General features: G+C 40.1%; 1 protein-coding gene across 1 annotated transcript; it reads right to left on the reverse strand.

Moving 5' to 3' along the window:
* Positions 1-13,634: 13,634 nt before the first annotated feature.
* LOC131239375 (CASP-like protein 1F1) lies at positions 13,635-15,205 on the reverse strand. The gene is made up of 3 exons (XM_058237055.1): positions 14,932-15,205; positions 14,708-14,831; positions 13,635-14,078 (listed from the first exon to the last, which is right to left on the reverse strand). The coding sequence occupies exons 1-3, from the start codon at positions 15,129-15,131 to the stop codon at positions 13,848-13,850; spliced, it is 555 nt and encodes a 184-aa protein (XP_058093038.1). The 5' UTR covers positions 15,132-15,205; the 3' UTR covers positions 13,635-13,847.
* Between the last annotated feature and the right edge of the window lie 4,917 nt (positions 15,206-20,122).

Consider the following 20,122-nt stretch of genomic DNA (forward strand, 5'->3'; position numbering starts at 1 on the left):
GACTGAGTGAAAGATACCCCGTTTCAACACTGAGGTCATGGCATCAATTCCCCTAGTGGGGGTAGCTAACAGTGAAGTGTTTCCTGACAGTGGGGTGTGCTAATAAGCTAACCAAAAAAAGAGAAGGTGAGCCCAAATGAGTTTACTCAGTACGATACGCAATCCTATTTCCATAGAGTGCTTGTCTTTGAGCACGTGACTTGAAGTTTCTTCAGAAAGTCATGTAGCAGGTATAAACTTCTTCAAAAAGCTATGTAGCTGACGTGAGCTTTACGGTTTTATCATACTGAGTAAACTATGTGGGGCCCGTCTTGAATTTTTTAGTTTATCCACACCGTCCATCAGTTTTTCCATATCAATTTAGGGGTTGATACTAAATTTTAAGTATATCCAATAATCAAGTAGATCACATCATAGGAAACAATGAGAATAACAATTTCCACACTGTTGGAAAAAATGAACGATTCGAACCTTGTCCAATCCGATCCGACTCGATTTTCCTGACCGAGTCGGACTCGGATCGGTTCAGGGCAGCAGAAGATCGGATCGGATCGGATCGAATAAGATGGCCCGGACTCGATACTGGATCGGATCAAGTTTGGGTTTGACCCTGCAAATTTCGAACCGAATCGGGTTGGGCCCAATCCGATCCGACTTGGTCCGATGCTTAGCTCTACTTGCATCCATGCTATTTTAGGTTATCATCATAAAAATGGAGCAGACCTATAGCTCAGGTGGATCACATCGTATGAAAATAGCGGTGATTGACCATTAAAAACTCACCGCATGCCACAAAAGCTGTACTTCAAGCTGATATTTGTAAGGTCCCTTCGTCCTCATCTTTATGACCTTATTAACATGTTGGAAATACACTTGAGGTCTTGGTATTGATCCTTAGCAGGGGTGGCTAACATGGAGTGTGTATACTGATATGGGTGTGTACTAACAAGCTAACCCAAAAATTTAAAAATAAACATGTTGGAAATAAACATTCCTATGACTCACCAGAAGTTTTTATTAGTGGGTATTCAATCATGGCGTGGTTCACCTGAGATTTTAATCTGCTTAATTTTTTGGATCACACCCTATAATGATCTGTAAAAAGGATGGACACGGTGGATATAAAGAACATACACCTCGATAAGCCCCACTATCAAGGATCCACCCACCTCGTGAAGCACGGGAGCACCCCGCTAGTCACTACTCACTAGTAGGAACAGACATGGACTTAAAGGGGCTACATTGTGTATGAGTTTTATCCAAAATTTCCATATCATTTTTGGTATAGGCTCCATAATGAGGCAAATTCAATTGTTGTTGTTTAATCATGCATATAATAGACAGCCTATTCTTGGTTAAATGTGTGCCAGTAAATTAAGTATTAGGTGTGCCAAAGTCGTATTTAACTCGAATCAAATTGAACATTTGTGATCTTAGGCGCTGGCTTGGCCGGATTAGGACAAAATCTAGGAAGATTAGCCTAACTATTCAATGACCAATTATTAAAGGCAATCATGGGATTGATGAATGAGAGATTTAATCGTTTTGAATGAGTTATTTTTGTCTCGAAGATAATAATTTTTCTTTCAACAGTAATAGCTTAAATCATGATTCTCCATACAAGTGATAAAAGATAAACAAATTAAAATAAAAGCTTGATCATCAATTTTATTAATCAAAGTATTAATTTACTAAATCGTTTTAAAAAAAGAGAGATTACCTATGACAATTGGTCTAGCAAAAATGATCACGGTTTTAACAGTGCTCTTGAGCTAGACGGTCATGAGGCGATCATGAAAGTACCAAATGGTCGTGTGACGAGGTGGTGAACGATAAACAGGATGTGATCAGAGTGTTACTAAGTAAAAACTCATTAATATGGGAATCCATCGACAAAGTTGTGGATATTTATACTAATCTATCGACATACTGCAGTGGTGCATTAGACAGTAGGGAAACAAAGCTACGAAACTAAATTCTCTGAACTTACTGCAACAAGGTGTTGGACAAAAGTAAATGAATCTAAAATTAAACTAATAAGTGTCTACAATATAAGAGATATAAGCAATGTAGAGTTGAGAGTTTGTGTGATTGTATTGGTATGAGGCCCTAATCTTTTCTTTGTATGCTGGTTTTATAGTTTTAGAAAGACAATGGCCGTGCGTAGCATTTGGCAACATAAGATATCTCGTGCAAATCTCCTTCATCCTCCACATAAGTATAACCTATCATATTTAATCACATGTACAAGAAAGATCACGTAAGGCTCTTAGTCACATAATTGGACTCATGCATAGAAAGATTTGTTAGTCTTCACATAACCAAACTCTTGCCTTTGTAAAGAGTTATTTTTCATTTAATTCTAACATTTCATGCTTGTTAGGGAGTTATTTTAATGAGACTAGCATTTAATGCTTCCCACATCTCTATTTCATTCCCTTTTAAGTTCATCTACACCACATGATATACATGGATGTTATGTAGAATCCTTTGGGCTATCTAATTTGGTTGTAATAGGCCAAGTGCAAGCAACAAGGCTCAATTCGACCACACTATGCAGATTGAACACTCACCATTAAAAACTTTTTAGAGGTCACAAAAGTTTTTATATCAAGCTGATATTTGTGTTTTCCTATCACTTGGGTCTATCTAGCCTTGTGAACAAGTTGAATGGCAATTAACCATAACGGGGGCCCTTGGAAATGTTTCAAATGTGGGTATCATTATCACCGTTGCTCCTTGTGGTGTGGTCCACTTAAGACTTGGATTTGCCTCATTTTTTGGTTTGTACCCTAAAATGACGTGGCAAAATTGATAGATGGTGTGGAGATAGATAGGATATGATAGCATAACATCCTGTACTTTTTCGTACTCGGGTGTTACCATCACACAAGCAAAGGCCCACGGTGATGTTTATTTGTTATCGAGCTCATTCATAAGGTCACCAAAATATATCTAATGTTGAAAATGGGTTCCTTTAATCTATGCTAAAACAGAAGTCATTGATTGATTGATCAAAATTCCTCAAAATTTCTAGTTTACTTAGTGAACACTTTTGAACATGTTTTATTGATCGAACATGGAGGCTCAATCGATCAAGGGTTGCTCGATCGATGATTAGTCGATAACGTGGTCAGTTTTGTGTAATTGCATGATTTGTTTCCTATTCCAAGTGTAATATTATATATATGGGTGTAATATGGGATAAGGGTAGAATAAGGAGAGCTATATCGTTTATAAGGTTTTTAAGAGAGGAAACTAGGGTTTTTGCATTTGTAAGTTCATCTAATGTCTTGTACTTTTATTTTTATAGTGGATTGTTGGTCGCCTTGTGACATGATTTTTTTCCCCAAGAGTTTTCCCACTTAAAATCATGTGTTATTTGTGTTGATTTATTTGTGTTTATCTTTTCCTTGTGTGATTCGATTTCGGAGTTTCTTCCATGGTTCCCAATAGATAAAGGGAAAACATAAATATCAACTTGATCCAAAACTTCATTGGCCTTTTAGAAGTCTTCAACCGTAGGCATTTAATTCTCATTGTTTCTTGTGGTATGTGGCCTGCTTAAGCTTCTAATTTGCTTCAATTTTAGGCTCATGACTTATAATGAGTTCGAAAAACAAACGGATGGCATGGATAAGACACATCACAGTGGGCTTATAGAGTTTACTCAATACACTTTAGTGCACAAAGCTACGAAACAATCTGGTCTCATCTATTGGAGCGTTAAAATATAAGAATCTAAATTAAAAGACAACATAAGAATCTAAACTAGAAGATGATTATAAAACATCAAATATATGGCAATACATGCAAATTTCATTAAAATATTGATCATGTTATAATAAAGACCATCCCGTAACTTTCTATTTGCAAATAAGTCCCTGATAAAAAATTTGTACCAGGATTGTAAAATTACAGTAATATGTTCCCTATAAATTTCCTTTGCATGCAGGTCCCTAAACATGAATTTATAAGCAAATCCCTAATAAATTATAAAAATGTGTCCATGGCTAAATTTTAATTACTACTCAACTCAAACTTTAACATAATAATGTCCAAATACGCCTTTATCATGTAACAAACTTGGATGGCCTTTGTTCAATTAAATTTGGGCTCAAGTCGAGTTTCCTATTTAAGATTCAAACTTATGTACATTTGATTCAACCTTAAAAAACCATGAATGATCCAGCTCATACTTAAGAGTATCGATTCATTCACATTTTTATTATAGAAATGGATCAAGTTAATTAACATTTAGCAATCATGTTAAAACAAGCCCAAAAAATAAATTAGCTTGCAATAGTACATGGCTAATGTATTAGACCTGAGTAAAATAAGCTCAGAAAAATAACCGTTATAATAATCATATCAAGGCAAGAGAAATGACATAAGATCTAATGATTTTTTATGCTAAATTGTCATAAGCCAAATATACAATAAAATAATAATATATTACAACATAAGATCTAATAATTTTTATTTTTTATTTTATTTTTTTTACGTTAAACTATCATAAACCAAATATATAATAACTACTAGCTTGAATAAAATACACTAATAAATGAATGTTTACATGGAAAAAAATTTAAGCCATGAGATTTAAACTCCAAACCCTTTAGAAATCAACCAAATAATACTATATCAACGGCAATCATAAAATTCACTAATAAAAATAAAATTTTAGTTTAATGACCATATGAAATTTATGTGAATTTTAAAACCTTACAAAAATTATATAGATTTCCAAAACAATAAAATATAACTATCATAATCTAAAGCATGTTTCTAATATCACAACAATAGATGCTAGAGAATAAAATTAATAGTGGAAGTCCAAAATCTTACATTCAGTCATGATGATTAGTTTTATATTTATTAACGGTTATTATCTAACCACTGCGTGATCCAACAAACAAAACATTCTTCAATATAAAAATATAGCCTTTTCGGTTCATTTAAGCACCCCATGTATAGATTAAATGAAAAATCACAGGACAACATCAAATATTAGATATTGTTTTTAGACAAAAAAAGCCTACGGATATGATATTACATGACTTTCCTCTCATCAAGAAAAGTGGCAATGAAGAACATGAATTGATAGAGGTCTCCTAAGATCTAATAACTCTATCTCAACTAATAGAAGCCTTAAGAGAAAACAGTTATTTTATTTTAAAATAAATAAATAAGCATAAGCATAGGGGGTGGGCTGGTATGGCAATGTGGGCCATCCCAGTCTCTATAGAAAGAGAGAGATGTGTCCAACAGCAACATGTTGCTTACACCATTCATCCACAGTAGAACACATACCAATGGTCTGGATTTCCAATCCAAATGGCTTCACATGTCAGTGCTTTAAAAACGTTGGCCCTTGTAATTTCCTCCATCTCCTTGGACGGCTGGTTCTTTTCGAAGAAAAGCAAGTCTAACATGAGAAAAAGAGCTGGCAGCCTAGACAAGGTGACCAGCCCATGGCCCACCTAAAAAGATCTCAGATATGCACTGTTGCTAAGCCTTCACGTGACGTTGTGTCCCACGTGTTACTGTAAGCCACCCTCTCAGGTGGGGCCAATCATGTATATTAATGGCCCAAAAATCAGACCGCTGGAGGGGTCGACAAATGTACAGAAATGGAATAGTTACGAAAATCTGTCAGGGGTCTAAATTCAAAATATACACATGGCCCACCAGATGAACGGCTCACCTGAGTTTTTGGGCTGGGACACATCATAGGGAGATCAATGGACAATGGGTCAATTAGATAATGGGCCAGGCCCAATATCTGTTGTCTGGCCCAACCCTTTTACAGTTGACGCCGTTAAAAATGTACAGAACAGGGCCCACCTGCTGGATGGCTTGCATCTCGGGCATGTGTGGCCCACTTCTTCAGTTGCCTTGCAATCTGGGCCGTTCCTTCTAAGAGGACACAGGCAAGTCATCCTTGGCTAGCCAAACAAGACACTTATCTTCACGTAAGACCTCTCTTCTTCTCACCGTATCTTGCGTCTTGGAAAAACATGAATGGCTCACGACCCTCTATTTATAGATGCGGCCCGGCAATCAATCTCACCAGTCGTCTAGGCATCGGTTTATGTCATCCAACTTTGGATCCTCTAGTGCACGTAGAGAACATATTCTTTTGACCATGATCAGTCTCTTTCCTCGGTAGGCCCACCGTTCCAAAGTCCTCTAGGGTCCCACACATGCATATTGGCTGGGCAAGTTGTGTTTGCATCAGTCATGTGGCCACTATAGCTTTCCCATTGTAAATGGGCCTTACCATCACTTATCCTTTCAGAGCCGTAAGATAAATACTCGTGCCCAGGAGTGGCCCGGATCGGTACTATGCAGCTAAACGCAGGCCCACCAAACCAACTGATTTGAGTACGTACACAAGTCGAGTTAGCTCCGTCAGCTTGCTCGACTTGGCTTAGAAAAGCTCGACTCGCCTTGGCTTGAAATTGGATTTGGAGCGAGAATAAGTTTCGAGCTGAGTTCGAGCTTGCCTGAGCTCGACTCAACTCGGATCGAACCTCAACTCGAATCGACTGGGTCGTTATTTTGATATTGACGCTGCACGCAAAGTGTTTGATGAAATGACTCAACGAAGTGTTATTTCAAACTTTCAGGTGCATACATTCTCCTGAGAATCGGCTGGTGGCGAGGAATGATTGGATACAAAACAAATTATTATAAAATAAAAATAAAAACTTTACATCATAAAACTAGCTCATATTTTGATTTTGAGTGTTTGATGAAATTAATCTTTTGTATCATGTGAAAAATTAAAGATGGACTATAAGTGTTTGAGAAAATGTGACAGGGGCTCAAACTCGGCTTGATCTAACCCAACTTGCTGGCTAAACCAATCTGAGCTGGCCAGTCGAGGATTGAGCCGAGCGGAGTGAGAGCTGGGATTAGCTACTAGCCGAGCTGATCATGCACAGCATGTCCTTTTGGGCTTTAACTGATGATCGAGTCCAGGCCCGATGCATTTTTGGTGGGCCTCAATACCAGGCCAGTCCATGGGTTTTAGCTCAGCCCACATCCTGCCCAGCCCTCTTCAACCCCTACGTTGGAGGAATTAACGGTCCCCGTGCATTTGGATATGGTTATTAAGCTGACTTGTCCAGTTTGTACAAGTGGGAACCATGTTTCAGTTATCCAGGCCGTTGATCTAACTGGTCCAACCATGGATGAGGATTTCCTCAAATCTCCCAGAATGTGAGATCCTAATCACTCAATCAGACGGTTATGAAAACAATACAGAAATTACCCATAAGAAATTACAAGCGTAGAATCTTACATTTCGGAAAACTTTTCTGGGCATCCATCCAAAGTTCTCCACGTCAGATCAACGATCTGGATCACTCAACCATGGGCCCCACTTGTACGGACTGTGCCAGTTGAGAGAATCTACACCCGTCCTGATGCGTTGGGGGAGGTCGCTGCCCTATAATTCCTCCTTATCCTAACCCCTGGTGCTGTGGAGGGAGAGGATCTGATAATATGCTTTCAAAGAACCGTCTGATCCTCGACCCCAGGAAATGCAAAGTCAACTCTGGTTATGATTTACAGAAGTGGGGCCCGTGGTTCACCGATCCAGACCGTTGTTCTGTTGTCTGCCAACGTGGATGGACCATGCCTGAAAAATATCCTCTAAAAGACAATCCTAACCTTTCGATCAATGGCCCATGGCTAATAAGGAAAAGACAACTGTCCACATTCGATAGGGACAGGTGGTTAGGAACTTCCATAGCTGTACTAACAGACTAATGGTCTCGATTACTCTAAATGGGCCCCACATACAAGACATGGATAAGAGGGATTTCAATGCAACTTTCTTACTTTATGGTCTCATTATTCCATGCCTTGTACCACTAACAAGGTACCTTTATCCACAATAATATTTGACTTGGAATTCAAGAGGAATCCTACGGTCCTGATGAATCATCACGTGTAATTGTGTCCTGATTCAACCCGTTCTATATTAGTGGGGCCCATTGTTTGGTAATCGTCTGATGGGCACCACCGTTGATAGGGAATGTATTAGAAGCGTTTTCCGGAGTGAAAGATCCAAACCCTTTTATAAGTATCCTACAAAATAAAAAATAAAAAAAGGGAATGATCACATCCTGACCATGCATTCTACACGTGATGTGTATACTGAATCCAAACCGTGCATCTAGTGAGATTCCTCATGGGAACCATGAATCTGAAGAATCATTCCTGTAAGAAAACTCATGTGGGACACACCGGAAGGAGAAACTAAAAATCTTGCCTAAAACCTGCGTATTCATTTTTTGTGGCCCACCTAAATATTTTAATGCATTGATTTTTGGTGAGTCCATTATTCATGGAGGGAAAAGATTGATGATCCGATTTGATGACATATAAACAACACGGTGGAGCCCACATTCCATCTGGAAGTTTCTGTTGTGGGGTTCCCCTTCCATTCTCCGTTTGGTGTGGCCTGTTTAAGTTATGGATCTGAGTGGAGTTTTGGATCTAGGCATCGTATTCTGGGGCACATTTAATGGACGGCTTAGATGGTAATAAAACATCATGGAAGGTCCCAAGAAGCTCGTACATTTGGGTAATTTGAACCTACGTTGTTATTCCTGATTCCTTCCAATCACATTATCCGTTGACGCTAGCCATGATACCAAACATCAGGATTCGATTGGGAATTATACGATATTGTGATGGAGTACGGTAGTTTATACTCATGCATGGATCCATCATCCACGTGCCATAGACATGCTTAATACAGACCGTTCAAATTGTGAACATCATTATGACTGGGGCATGTCCCAAAAATCAGGATGGTCCACTCATGAGGTAGCCCGCACGGCCGGACATGTACGTCGGGTGAAGACAGTTTGTAACCTCATATAACCGTCCATCGATTTCATACACATGTGGCCCATTTGATGATTTGACGGTCTTGATCTTCCGATGGGCCATCTTTTTAGTGGGACTGACCTGATTGAAAGCTCCAAAATCCCCCAGACATGCAGCCACGTATGGAAGTGCATGTTCTAAACTCATATACCAAATCTTTCATGTCTACCATCCACCTTGGTCTAGAAAGTGATCAAAAGCTTTTATAAGAAGGAGTTACAGATTAGCTGATCAGGGCTATCGATGGGCCTAGTTCAAGCTCAGGTGAGGTGCCCACTTAAAACTTTGGCCTGAAAATCTTAGGCCCAGCCCTGGATCAGCGGTCTGAAAGTTAGGCACAAGCCAAACCATGGCATATGTAGTAAATGAGCCTAGATTCGGGCTTCAGCTGAACCATAGATACCCAGCCCATTTTTAGCTCAAAATACGGCCCGAGCCCAATGTATGAGTCTATCATTTAAATGCAAGCCCATCCAGTGATGGACTTGGCCTGAGAACCCAACGGACAGGACCGGCCCATTAATCGGCCTATACAGAGTAGCCCATTTTTTGTACCTCGTTTCAACACCGAGGTATCCTTCACTGAGGTTTGTTTATCGATTCCCTAGTGGGGGTGGCTTACAGTGAAGTGTGAACTGACAGTGAGGTGTACAAACAAAGCTAACAGGGTGGGGCGCTCAACCCTAGCCCATTTTTGTACCTATATATATATATATATATATATATATAGCAAACAAGCTAAAATATTAGACAACTGGCCCGACTTTGGCCCTACTTTCAGCCCTAATACAAGGTGATGGACAGAGAACAATGATCACAGAGTATTTGTATATCGACTTATAAACAGCCTACCCGTGCCTTAGTGTGCAACAATATGAATTGCGTGTGGCCCACAAATCAAACTAATTGAATGATCCTACTTTTTCAAATGATGGGTATCAAATGGACTGCGATAGGCGGAAATGATCGATCGATAGAATTGTTGGAAAACGTCTACACATGAATGCAGGTTCATGTAGGAGCTGTCCACATGGACACAAAAAGGGTTGTCAATGGGCTGGGCTGTGGGCCATACTGGGCTTTTTCTATTTTAGGAACCTAACAAAAACAACGTGGCCCAGCCCGAGGTTTTTGACCTTTACCATCGATGCTCGGCACGATCCTAAACTAGGCCCATTATAGATTTTATCTGTTGGCCCATTTGATAGCCTTTGTAAGCACCTATCTTGATGTGGCCCACCTATTTCGGAGTCCTAAAATCAGTCCATGCCTGGCCACATGCATAAGGTCTTAGCCCTGCCAATGGAGAGGAAAGCCTGGGAGCCCACTTGGCCAAACCGGCCCATTGCTAGCCAAGTTGGATCCTGACCTAAGGTTTTGACTATGGTCTGTTTACTGTATCGGTGACTTGTATGGCAAAGGTGTATGAGATCCGTATACATTATCAGGTAGGCAATAACTTGAATGGGCCACCACATACGTCAGCATCTACAATCCTAACCACTCCTTAGAGGAGTTTCCAGGAGGGGAAACTGATGGTTGTAAGATAAGTGAATACAAGTTTCTTAGACCATCCATTTAAAAGGATAGTGTTCCAAGGATTAGGATTATCTGATTAGCGTAAATTCCAGCACTCGGCTAATAGAAGGTGAGGCATACCTGATGATCGGTTCAGATCTTGTACACTTTTCTAGGTTTTGCTGGTGATGATGGGATCCACTGTAGTTGGAGTATTTCCCAAAACTCCTGATCGTACATCGACGGTCCACTTTTGATGGAAAAAGACCGAATAGTTGATGGCTGAGAATTTCAAATAATGTATAAGGGATTTTAGAGGCATGGGCAGATCAACCGTCTGGATCATCGAGATGTGGGGTCTACTGTCCATTCTCAGCGGACGAGGACTGTCCAATCTGAGAGATTTATGGAGCATTGCCCATTCGCCATGGGGCCCATCAGATTTGTAGTCTGGATCACATAGAAGTGGGCTCCACTTTTTACCCGTTCCTCTTGAGAATAACTAGAGTTACTTATTACAGTCTACTAGGCACATGTTCACTCATCAGGTCAGGCTCGGGCCTGCCATCAGGACCTGGTTGAAAAGTAATATGATATGATGCATGGCTCTTAGGGGTGCAAATGGGTTGGTTCTGGGGTGAAACCGAACTGAACCGTTTCTAACGGTTCTAAGAGAATCGGAACTAAAAGCGGACCGTTAGCACCCTAGAACTGAACCCTTAAAACCGGTTCAGTTCCAGATCGGTTCCACTGTTTTGGGCTTGAGAGAGAGAGAGAGATATGGATGGGGATTGGGGGCAGCCGCAGGAGGGGCAGCAGCAGGAGGGGTGGCATGAAGAGTGAAGTGAAGAGAATAAACTTAGGTTTTTTTTTATATTTTAATATATGATTTAGTTCCAGGTTCAATTCCATGGTTTAGTTCCACTGTTCAGTTCAGTTCTACATACTCCCAAACTAAGAATTGAATTAAACTAATCAGTTCTTTAATTTTTGGAACCATAACTGAAACTGGTGCACTCTAGAGCCGGACCAAACCGGTTCTGATTCGGTTCCACGGTTCTACCGGTTCTATGTGCACCCCTAATGGCTCTGCTTCTTAGAGTAGGACTGTTGATGGACCGGGTTCGGGTTAGTATGAGGTCTTAGAGTAGGACTGTTGATGGGCCGGGTTCGGGCTAGCCTGAGGTACCTATTCCGCAAAGCAAAACTCAGGTCGAATCCTGGCCGGTGTTGATTAAACAAACGGGCCACAACAATCATACTACTTGATATGGCATAACCCAGAAATTGCATGGATTAGATCCCTTGATATTCTTTTCCAAAATCCATTCAACGGTCGTAGGTTTGGCAGTTGTGGTAGTCCAAGCTGTGAAAAGCTTAGCCTGTGAGCCAGTGGTGGTGGGCCCACCAGATAAATAGTAAGGACAAGGGGAGCGGATTAGGTGAGACCCCGGATCCACCGACCTGGGACTGTGGGGCTCACAGTGATGTTTGCCTCTTAAATCCACACCGTCCAACCATTTTGAAAGATCATTTTAGTGTAGGATACCAAAAACGAAGCTGAGTTAAATTCTAGGTGGACCACACCACAGGAAAGATTCAAGATTGAGTCCTCACCATAAAAAATTTCATGGATCCCACCGGAATGTTTATTTTCCATGTTAAAAAATTTCGTGGACCACACAAATATCATCTTGATCCAAAGCTTTTGTGCCCGATAATTAGTTTTTGATGATCAATCACCATTGTTTCCTGTGCTATGGTCCATCCTTATTTGGAACTGCTTCAGTTTTTTGGATCATGCTTTAAAATGAGCTTTCAGTATGGATGGACAGCGTTAGTGTAGTCATATACATAAGTGAGCCCACACTCAGGGTCCCACTCTCCTCAGTGGATCAGTTCACAACTTGCATTTAATGCAACCCAAGATTATTATTTGGTGTGGTCCACTTGAGCATTGGATCTGCCTCATTTTTGTGCACATGCCTAAAAATGATCCGAGAGAAGGGATGGATGGTATGGATAAACAGATACATCACGGTGAGCCTGCCCACACAACTGCCTGTTCATGGCTAGAAATGGTCTCCTGTTACCCGGAGTCTTTTAGTCCATTGTTTGTTTCAATATTATAATAATAACTCACCGTATGAAGAAAATATTTAAATAAAGGTTTGAAATTTTTATGTGTCCCGGCGTATAATTACTCTCAGTGGTCCAGTATTTTTCTTCATCCTTTCTCTCATGTGTTATTGGAATCAGCCCGTATCTATTTATCCATGCCATCCATCCATTCTCTTAGTTAATGTTTTTGCACAAAAATGAGGCAGATCCAATGCAATTCGTATCACTCTTCTTGTGGGCCACAACGTACAAAGTAAAAGGGCAGCTATAATATTTTTAGCCATTTGTTTGTTTTGATATGTTGTGGCCAAGCTGAGATGCTAAATGGCCTGATTTTAAGCCAGAAGATCTAAATAGTGTAGATCACCTAATGGAAAGGTCAGATCTCACACAAGTGTCACATTGGCTCCCATACGCATGTGGAATGAGCAAACCACTTGATAAGAATACCAAACAACTGTCCATAATTCAAAGTGAATAGTCAACTGCGTTGGAATCTTGTCCAATCTATGATCTTGTCCACAAGATGGACGGTTCCATGGGACCCACGACAACATCATTGAAGCAAGTTTGCCCAAGATAATTAATTACTGACAAAGGTGACAGATCCAAACTTAGAAAGATTTTCCATTTAAATCCTGAATTCTTTCTATAACAAATCTAACACAACGAAAGACTCCGAATGCCCCATCTAAGAATATAGAAAAAAAAGAAGAAAAAGTATATCTCTTGTTTTATTTTTGGAGAGAGAGAGAGGTCATGCAAATCTCACCCTCCATTATTCTCTCACGCATTGTACGTGGGCCACATGATCTTCCCAAAATGCAACTGCAATCCTTCCTTTCCCCTCTCCTCTCTCATGCAATATCTATTACTCTCGAGGACCATAATCATCTGCAACACTGATTTTACCGTCGCATAAAACAACCAAGCTTTGTGAGGCCCACCAATTTAATATATAAAATCCATTCCGTCCATCACGTCCTATCCTAGATTCTAATTCCTAATATAAAAAATAACCCAGGTCCGCAACTCGGGTGGGCCACACCAAGGGTAAAAATAGAGATGGATGCTACCATGGGTTTAACTCATCAGGATCAAATGAATATTCTAAAATAAGCCCGACCCAAAACTTAGGTGGGCCACACTAGGTAAACTATGAGGTTTAGGAGTAATTTTACACTATTTATTAGGCTGATATTTTTTATGCACGGTTCATAAAAGGTTTCCCAACTGATGGACGGAGTGGATTTTCATATCCAACATGGTGGGCTCCACATAGCTTTGGTGTTTCACACTCTCTAATATCTAGAAACTGGCACTTCCCTGGCCTTTGTAGCCGACACAACAGTGAGCAGCAAGTATACAATGAGAGCTACAAACGAGCAGAAAAGAGAGCCCCCAGCCTTGTCACAGTACTTTTCAAAATAACCACATATTGGGGCCCACCCAGCATGTGAATTTCCTTTCTTCCCCACATATCCTACGGCTGTTGCAGCTGAAGCTGCTGCAACCACCAACAACATCACCAACTGCCAAAAAAACATTAAAAAAAATCAATTAATTGAAATTTACACCCTCTTTTTTTATACTTTTGAGGGACACCACAGTACAACTTTTTGCTGCTATGATACCTAAGTAGAAAAAAATGGGTGTATCTATCAAAAGTGTGTGTGTGTAAATAGTAGCACCCTAGATTCATGTAGCCTCTAAGATCGTGGCTTAATAATGTTGAATTTGAAACATATACATATTGTGAGTCCACTACAAACACCTACTTTTGTGCTATTGTGTTATGAAGGGTAAAAAAATGGGTGTATCTATCAAAAGGATGGGTGTAAATGGTAACATCCAAGATTCATATGGGCTATAAAATGATGAAACAATAATGTTGGATTTGAAGCTTTGTAAATTCACCAAAACACCTTTTTTTCTCACTACCTTTTTACTACTGTATTACCAAAAGTAGATAGAAAGGGTGTATCTATCAACGAAGTGGGTGTGAATAGTGGCCTAGATATTCAAAATTTCACAACAGTGAAAGGAAACAGAAGGAACCCATTTGAGAAGAAGTCAGAAACTTTTGAAGAATTTTCTCAGAAAACAACATGAACAAGAAGATAGAATCCAATTTCAATGAAATGGATGAAAAAACACTCACCTGATCAAACAAAAACAGGAAGAAATAGCCGCTTGGACTTGAGGCTTTGGAGCAGAGGATGATAACAAAAGGGATAGAAAGCAGAGCATAGGCACTTGCAACAGCATTTCCAACCACAAAGAACCTGAGATAAAAATGCATTAAATTCGCTAAATTTGGAGGAAATATCTCTAAAATTAGATGGGTGTGCATTTAAAAAAAAAAATTATATTTTTTTAAAGTACCTGAAGGCAGGAGAATAGCTGTATTTGGCATCTACTGTAATACCATAGACAGTGGTAGTTTCCTTGTTCATGGCCATGACCAAGGCGGCAGCAGCCGCAGCTGCAAAAGCCAGAAATCTGAGAGAGATTTGGATCAAAACAAGTGTTTTAGGAGTTTTCTGAGGTGGGTTTTGCTCCATTTTGATCTGGTTTGTTGCCATTGAAAGATCTTCCAAGAAATAGCTGGGAAGAGAAACAGAGGAAAATGAGAGAGAGAGAGAGAGAGAGAGAGAGAGAGAGAGAGAGAGAGAGAGCTGACTGAATGTAAGAGATGGGTTTTCCGGTATTTATAAGAGAATGAGAGAGAGTTCGGCTCCTTTACGAGCGACGCGGATTGCCTGCGACCCATCCTGCCGTCGGAAGGTAGGTGGGGCCCACCGTGATGTTTGTTTGTGAGAAATCTCGGGCGCGGCTTCGGTGGATTCCCGGATCCACCGGATGGATGGATCCCTGTGGGGCCCACCCTGATATATGTGCCTTATCCCACGCGTCCATCCGTTTTGAAGGTCACTTTAGAGCATGATCCAAAACATGAACATATCCAAATCTTAGGTGGCCCACACCACAGTAAAGAGTGGCAATTGAATACCCACCATTAAAAACATCTTGGGGGTCATCAGAATGTTTATTTGTCTTACAACCCGTTAAGAAGGTCACAAAGACCTGGATCAAGAGACCACACAAATATGATCACCTTGATCTAAAACCTTTGTGGCCCACGAGAAGTTTCTAACGGTCAATCACTACTATTTCCTATGGGGTGGTCCACTTTAGATTTGGATCTGTTTTATTTTTTGGGATCATGACCTAAAATGAGCTTTAAAAATGGTTGTGGCCCACGAGAAGTTTCTAACGGTCAATCACTACTATTTCCTATGGTGTGGTCTACTTTAGATTTGGATCTGCTTTATTTTTTGGGATCATGACCTAAAATGAGCTTTAAAAATGGATGAATGGACTTCAAGATAGGTCAAATATCTAAAGATCAACCAAAGCCATTCAACTTCCAACCTTTTTCAAAAAAAAAATAAAATTACTCAGATTATGTTAGGCAATGATAAAAGAACGAGGCACCTCTAAAACCAAGGGTTATTTGATTTTTCAAATTCATAGTAAATACTCTGTAATAGGTAATTATTATTTTTTTAAATAATTACCACATGGTTTTGATGGGTTCACGTTTTCGGTACATAAACTGATATAGAGGCCCAAAATCTATATGAGGCCCACTGTGACATATATGGCTTCTTTATACCGCCCATCCATTATGCCGGCTGAATTATGGCATAAGCAAAAAATTGAGGAAGATTCAAATTTCAAGTGGACCACACCTTAGAAAAAAACATGAATTGAATACCTACCACTAAAAACTTCTTGAGGCCACAAAATCCTTTACTGTGGATCATTTGTATTAACCGTGTTGAAACTCTCCAGAGTCTACTACCCGAGCAAGAGCATATATGGGGGGAGGGGGGGTGGGGCTCAAGATAAGCTCTTGTGAGGCCGAGCTGTGTGGGCCCCACCGTGATACGTGTTGACCATCAACACCGTACATTTGATGGATCCCATCTAAATTATTGGATATCCGAAAAATCAGCCGTATACGGAACTCAGGTAAGCCATACCATCTCAAATCATGTGAAAACACCGTTAAAACATATAAAAGCACTTGGTGGGGCCCACTTGAGTCTTGAATGCTACTGAAACTTGGTCTGAACCCTCATCCAAGTGGGACACACATAATGGATGGGCTGGATTTGCAAAACACATCTTGGTGGGCCCAAAAAATGATTATGAATGTTTTAATGATGCACGGCCCCTCCCCACTTCTGTATGTGGTGTGGCCCACACAAGGAACGGATTGACTTGATTTTTGAGACCTAGGTCCAGATGGAATGGTGCATCTGACTGATGGCGTAGATGTTCGAAACGCATCACGGTGGGGCCCACACAGCTCGACCTCATGGGACAGACTCGTGAGGTCGAGCGCATAGTACCTTTTCCCATATATATATATCAGGTGGTGCTCATCAAATTTAACCTCTCTTTTTAGACGGGTTTTTGAATTATATTTTTAAATAGAATGGATAGGATGAATTTCTAGCAAATATCACCGTGGGGCCCACCTAGGTTCGGTGGCTGGCAGTTCCTTGGGTCGCAGGCAATCTGAAAACGGGTAAGGCGCACCTGGATGTGTATTACATCCAACCTGTTTTGCATGGTCTCCTTACCGCGAAAGTCTGGACGCCCTAATAAAAATGGCCGATCCCACCGTCATCATGTGGCCCACCATCTGAATGTGGAGATGTTTGGATGATTGTCCACTTTCTTCTATGGTGTGGCCCACATAATGACTGAATGGGCATGATTTTTTAGGGCATTCCATCATCATTATGGGTCCCACTTAATGCACCGGTTGGATGTCATATGCCCAAGTCGGTGGCTCCACTACAGAAACCAGTGAATAACCATCCAAAAACCTGCAGATTCACGCGGTGACATGACCGTTGGATCGGCCTCGCTTCTGTAGGGTCAAACTTTCACACGGGGCTAACGTGATGTACGGATCAGATTCCATATGTACACTCAGGTGGGGCCCATGCCTACAAGGACCTTTTAGCAAGGACCGGAGTCACACAAAAAGCGAGTACACACTTCAGGGTTCAGACGGGAGAGCGCGGGATCGAGAATGTATCACATACAAGCAACTGTACCACATCTTGTTGTACCGTACCATTTTTTCCACCAAAATTCCATTTCTTAGGAAATCAGTACCATTCAAAAGATATTACCTACTATAAAGATCTTATTTGTAGAAAATCAGGCTGATATATTTACTAAGTAAGCCACCCATCATGTTGAATCAAACCGTCGGTTTCCTGTTGATTCCAAAATGGGGGCCCAATACATTAGAAAACCAGATTAAAATTTAATTATTCTTATTAATAGTAGGACCTACTTCTCTAATGGTACCGATTTACTAAAATATGCGGTTTTGGTGGGAAAGATGGTAAGGACCCACAAGTTCTGGTGCAGGTGATTCGTTTTTGAGAGGGACTGTCAAAGTCAAAAGGTTGCTTGTCGGATCCAGATGGCTCTCCAAAGCGCAACCAATCGGACTTATATTGTCCACGGCCGAGGACATACACGGTATGAGGGATCACTTTTATGTCGGCCCCGAAGCCTCCCGTACACCGTCGATGGACGATCAGGAAGGAAGAAGTAAAGGAGACTGCAGAGAAGGAACTAGAGGAGGAGGAGACGACTTCTCTCCACGTGATTCCTTCAGACGTGACTCATCACTCGTGTGAAGGACTTGGAGTCCTTCCTGATCAGTTTTCGGCCTGTGCTAGTGGGGCCCACTTCCGTTGAATGTGGACTGTTGCTTTTTCTAGCTTTCTGGCCACCTATTTACAGGCTGCAAAGTGAAGGCTTTGATTGTCCGGAAGAGGAGAATTTTGGGACAAGGTCGAGGCTATTCATTTTTCAATCTGGTCACATGATGAACGCAAGTGTGCTAGGATTAAATTTGCGCCTCAATTCAAACCGGACGAATATGACCCTATAGCACTAGGATAAATAGATATGCAGTATGCGACTGGGATTGAATGAAATCGTCCTCCTATTCAACTATTCACTCAATATATAAATATGATAAGGTAGTATCCAGGTGAAGGGTTCCTATTTTAATAATAAGTTACACATTAATCTTTAGTATGGAAAGACTTTTCAGTATAGATAAAAGATTGAGAAATGATTCTTACAACTATGGGCAGAAATAGTTGTGAGACACAACTTGGATAGAGAATTGAATCTAACATACGAGTATAAACTCAAATTATAGTTAAGATTATCCACCATTTGATTAATGCTACAGATTACACTATGAATATAAATAATATGAGAAAATTAAATGATTACACTATGAAATATAATAAGCTTGAAGAAAGGTAAAGTAATTATACTAAAAAATATAAATGATAGATAATTAAAAGATGTGTTTGGGTTTGATTGGGTTAATATGATATAAAATCTTCTTGTTAAAATCTTTTCTCATTTGTAGTCTTACTTTGATCATCTAGATGTTTTGCACGTTTTAACGGCTGCTATAACGGTTTAAAACTATATGACCTTATTTGCTTTTACTCTTGCCATCTGTCCTATCATACGATTGTTTTTAAATCTACTACTTAATAAATGTTGTGGTGTCACCTGATGTGCTCCAATTGTACTATTGTAGGATTATCTTCATATATCTTCGTAAATATCTAAATACACCACATAAATCCATCTAAATCATACCTAACTTGCTTTGATTGGCTTTCGCATGAATTAGAGATAATGGACATGAACGGGTCAACAAACCTATGGTCCTGATCACTAGACCATGGGCTCACTTATTCAAAATGAAGCCTGAGTAGGTTGCGCATATCGATCCTGAGGCTCCTATACTGCATATGATTAAATATGGGGCATGTTGGATGGTTGGAGATGAAAGTCTGTGAAAAAACCTTGGATCTGGCAGCGGGTAACCTATAAATTGCATATGTGGCATGTAAATAATTCAAACTTAAACTGTCCAATTTATCAGTCCAAGTTTAGAATACACCATGAACCAAAAGCCGATGTTTTTATTATCAGAACATAGGATTGATGGATACTTAACTGGACGGTTGAAAACAAAAAACAAAAATCCAACGGTCTTATTTTAAGAAACAAATGTCCACCAATAAGATGTCATGACTCTTCCACTAATCCGATATTTCGGGATTGTTCTTTACCAACAGTACTGGAATCCATGATCTAGTTGGTTTAAGTTGAGTTAGTGTATGCCACATGTATAATCTCTAAGTGCCTGTGTATCAAGCCTAATATAATGTTCTGCAAGAGTATAAAAAAAACACCCCTCTAATTAAAGCTTTTGATTTTGATTGTTTGATATGTATGTTTTCTTCTCCTTTCATTTCTCTTTCGCTGAAAAGAGAAGTTTTATTTCTTTGAGATTCGAGCATTTGGGGGTCATAAAGCGTACAAAAAAGACTAGTGTGGTCTTAATAACCTGTGTTCCGGCTACGTTAGGAAATGATGTGCGGACTTAAACACTGACACATTACTTTCCTGCTGTACTTTTGGGGCTGGTGGGATGGACCTA

This window comes from Magnolia sinica, chromosome 3, assembly GCF_029962835.1.
Source record: "Magnolia sinica isolate HGM2019 chromosome 3, MsV1, whole genome shotgun sequence".
Taxonomy (NCBI): Eukaryota; Viridiplantae; Streptophyta; class Magnoliopsida; order Magnoliales; family Magnoliaceae; genus Magnolia; species Magnolia sinica.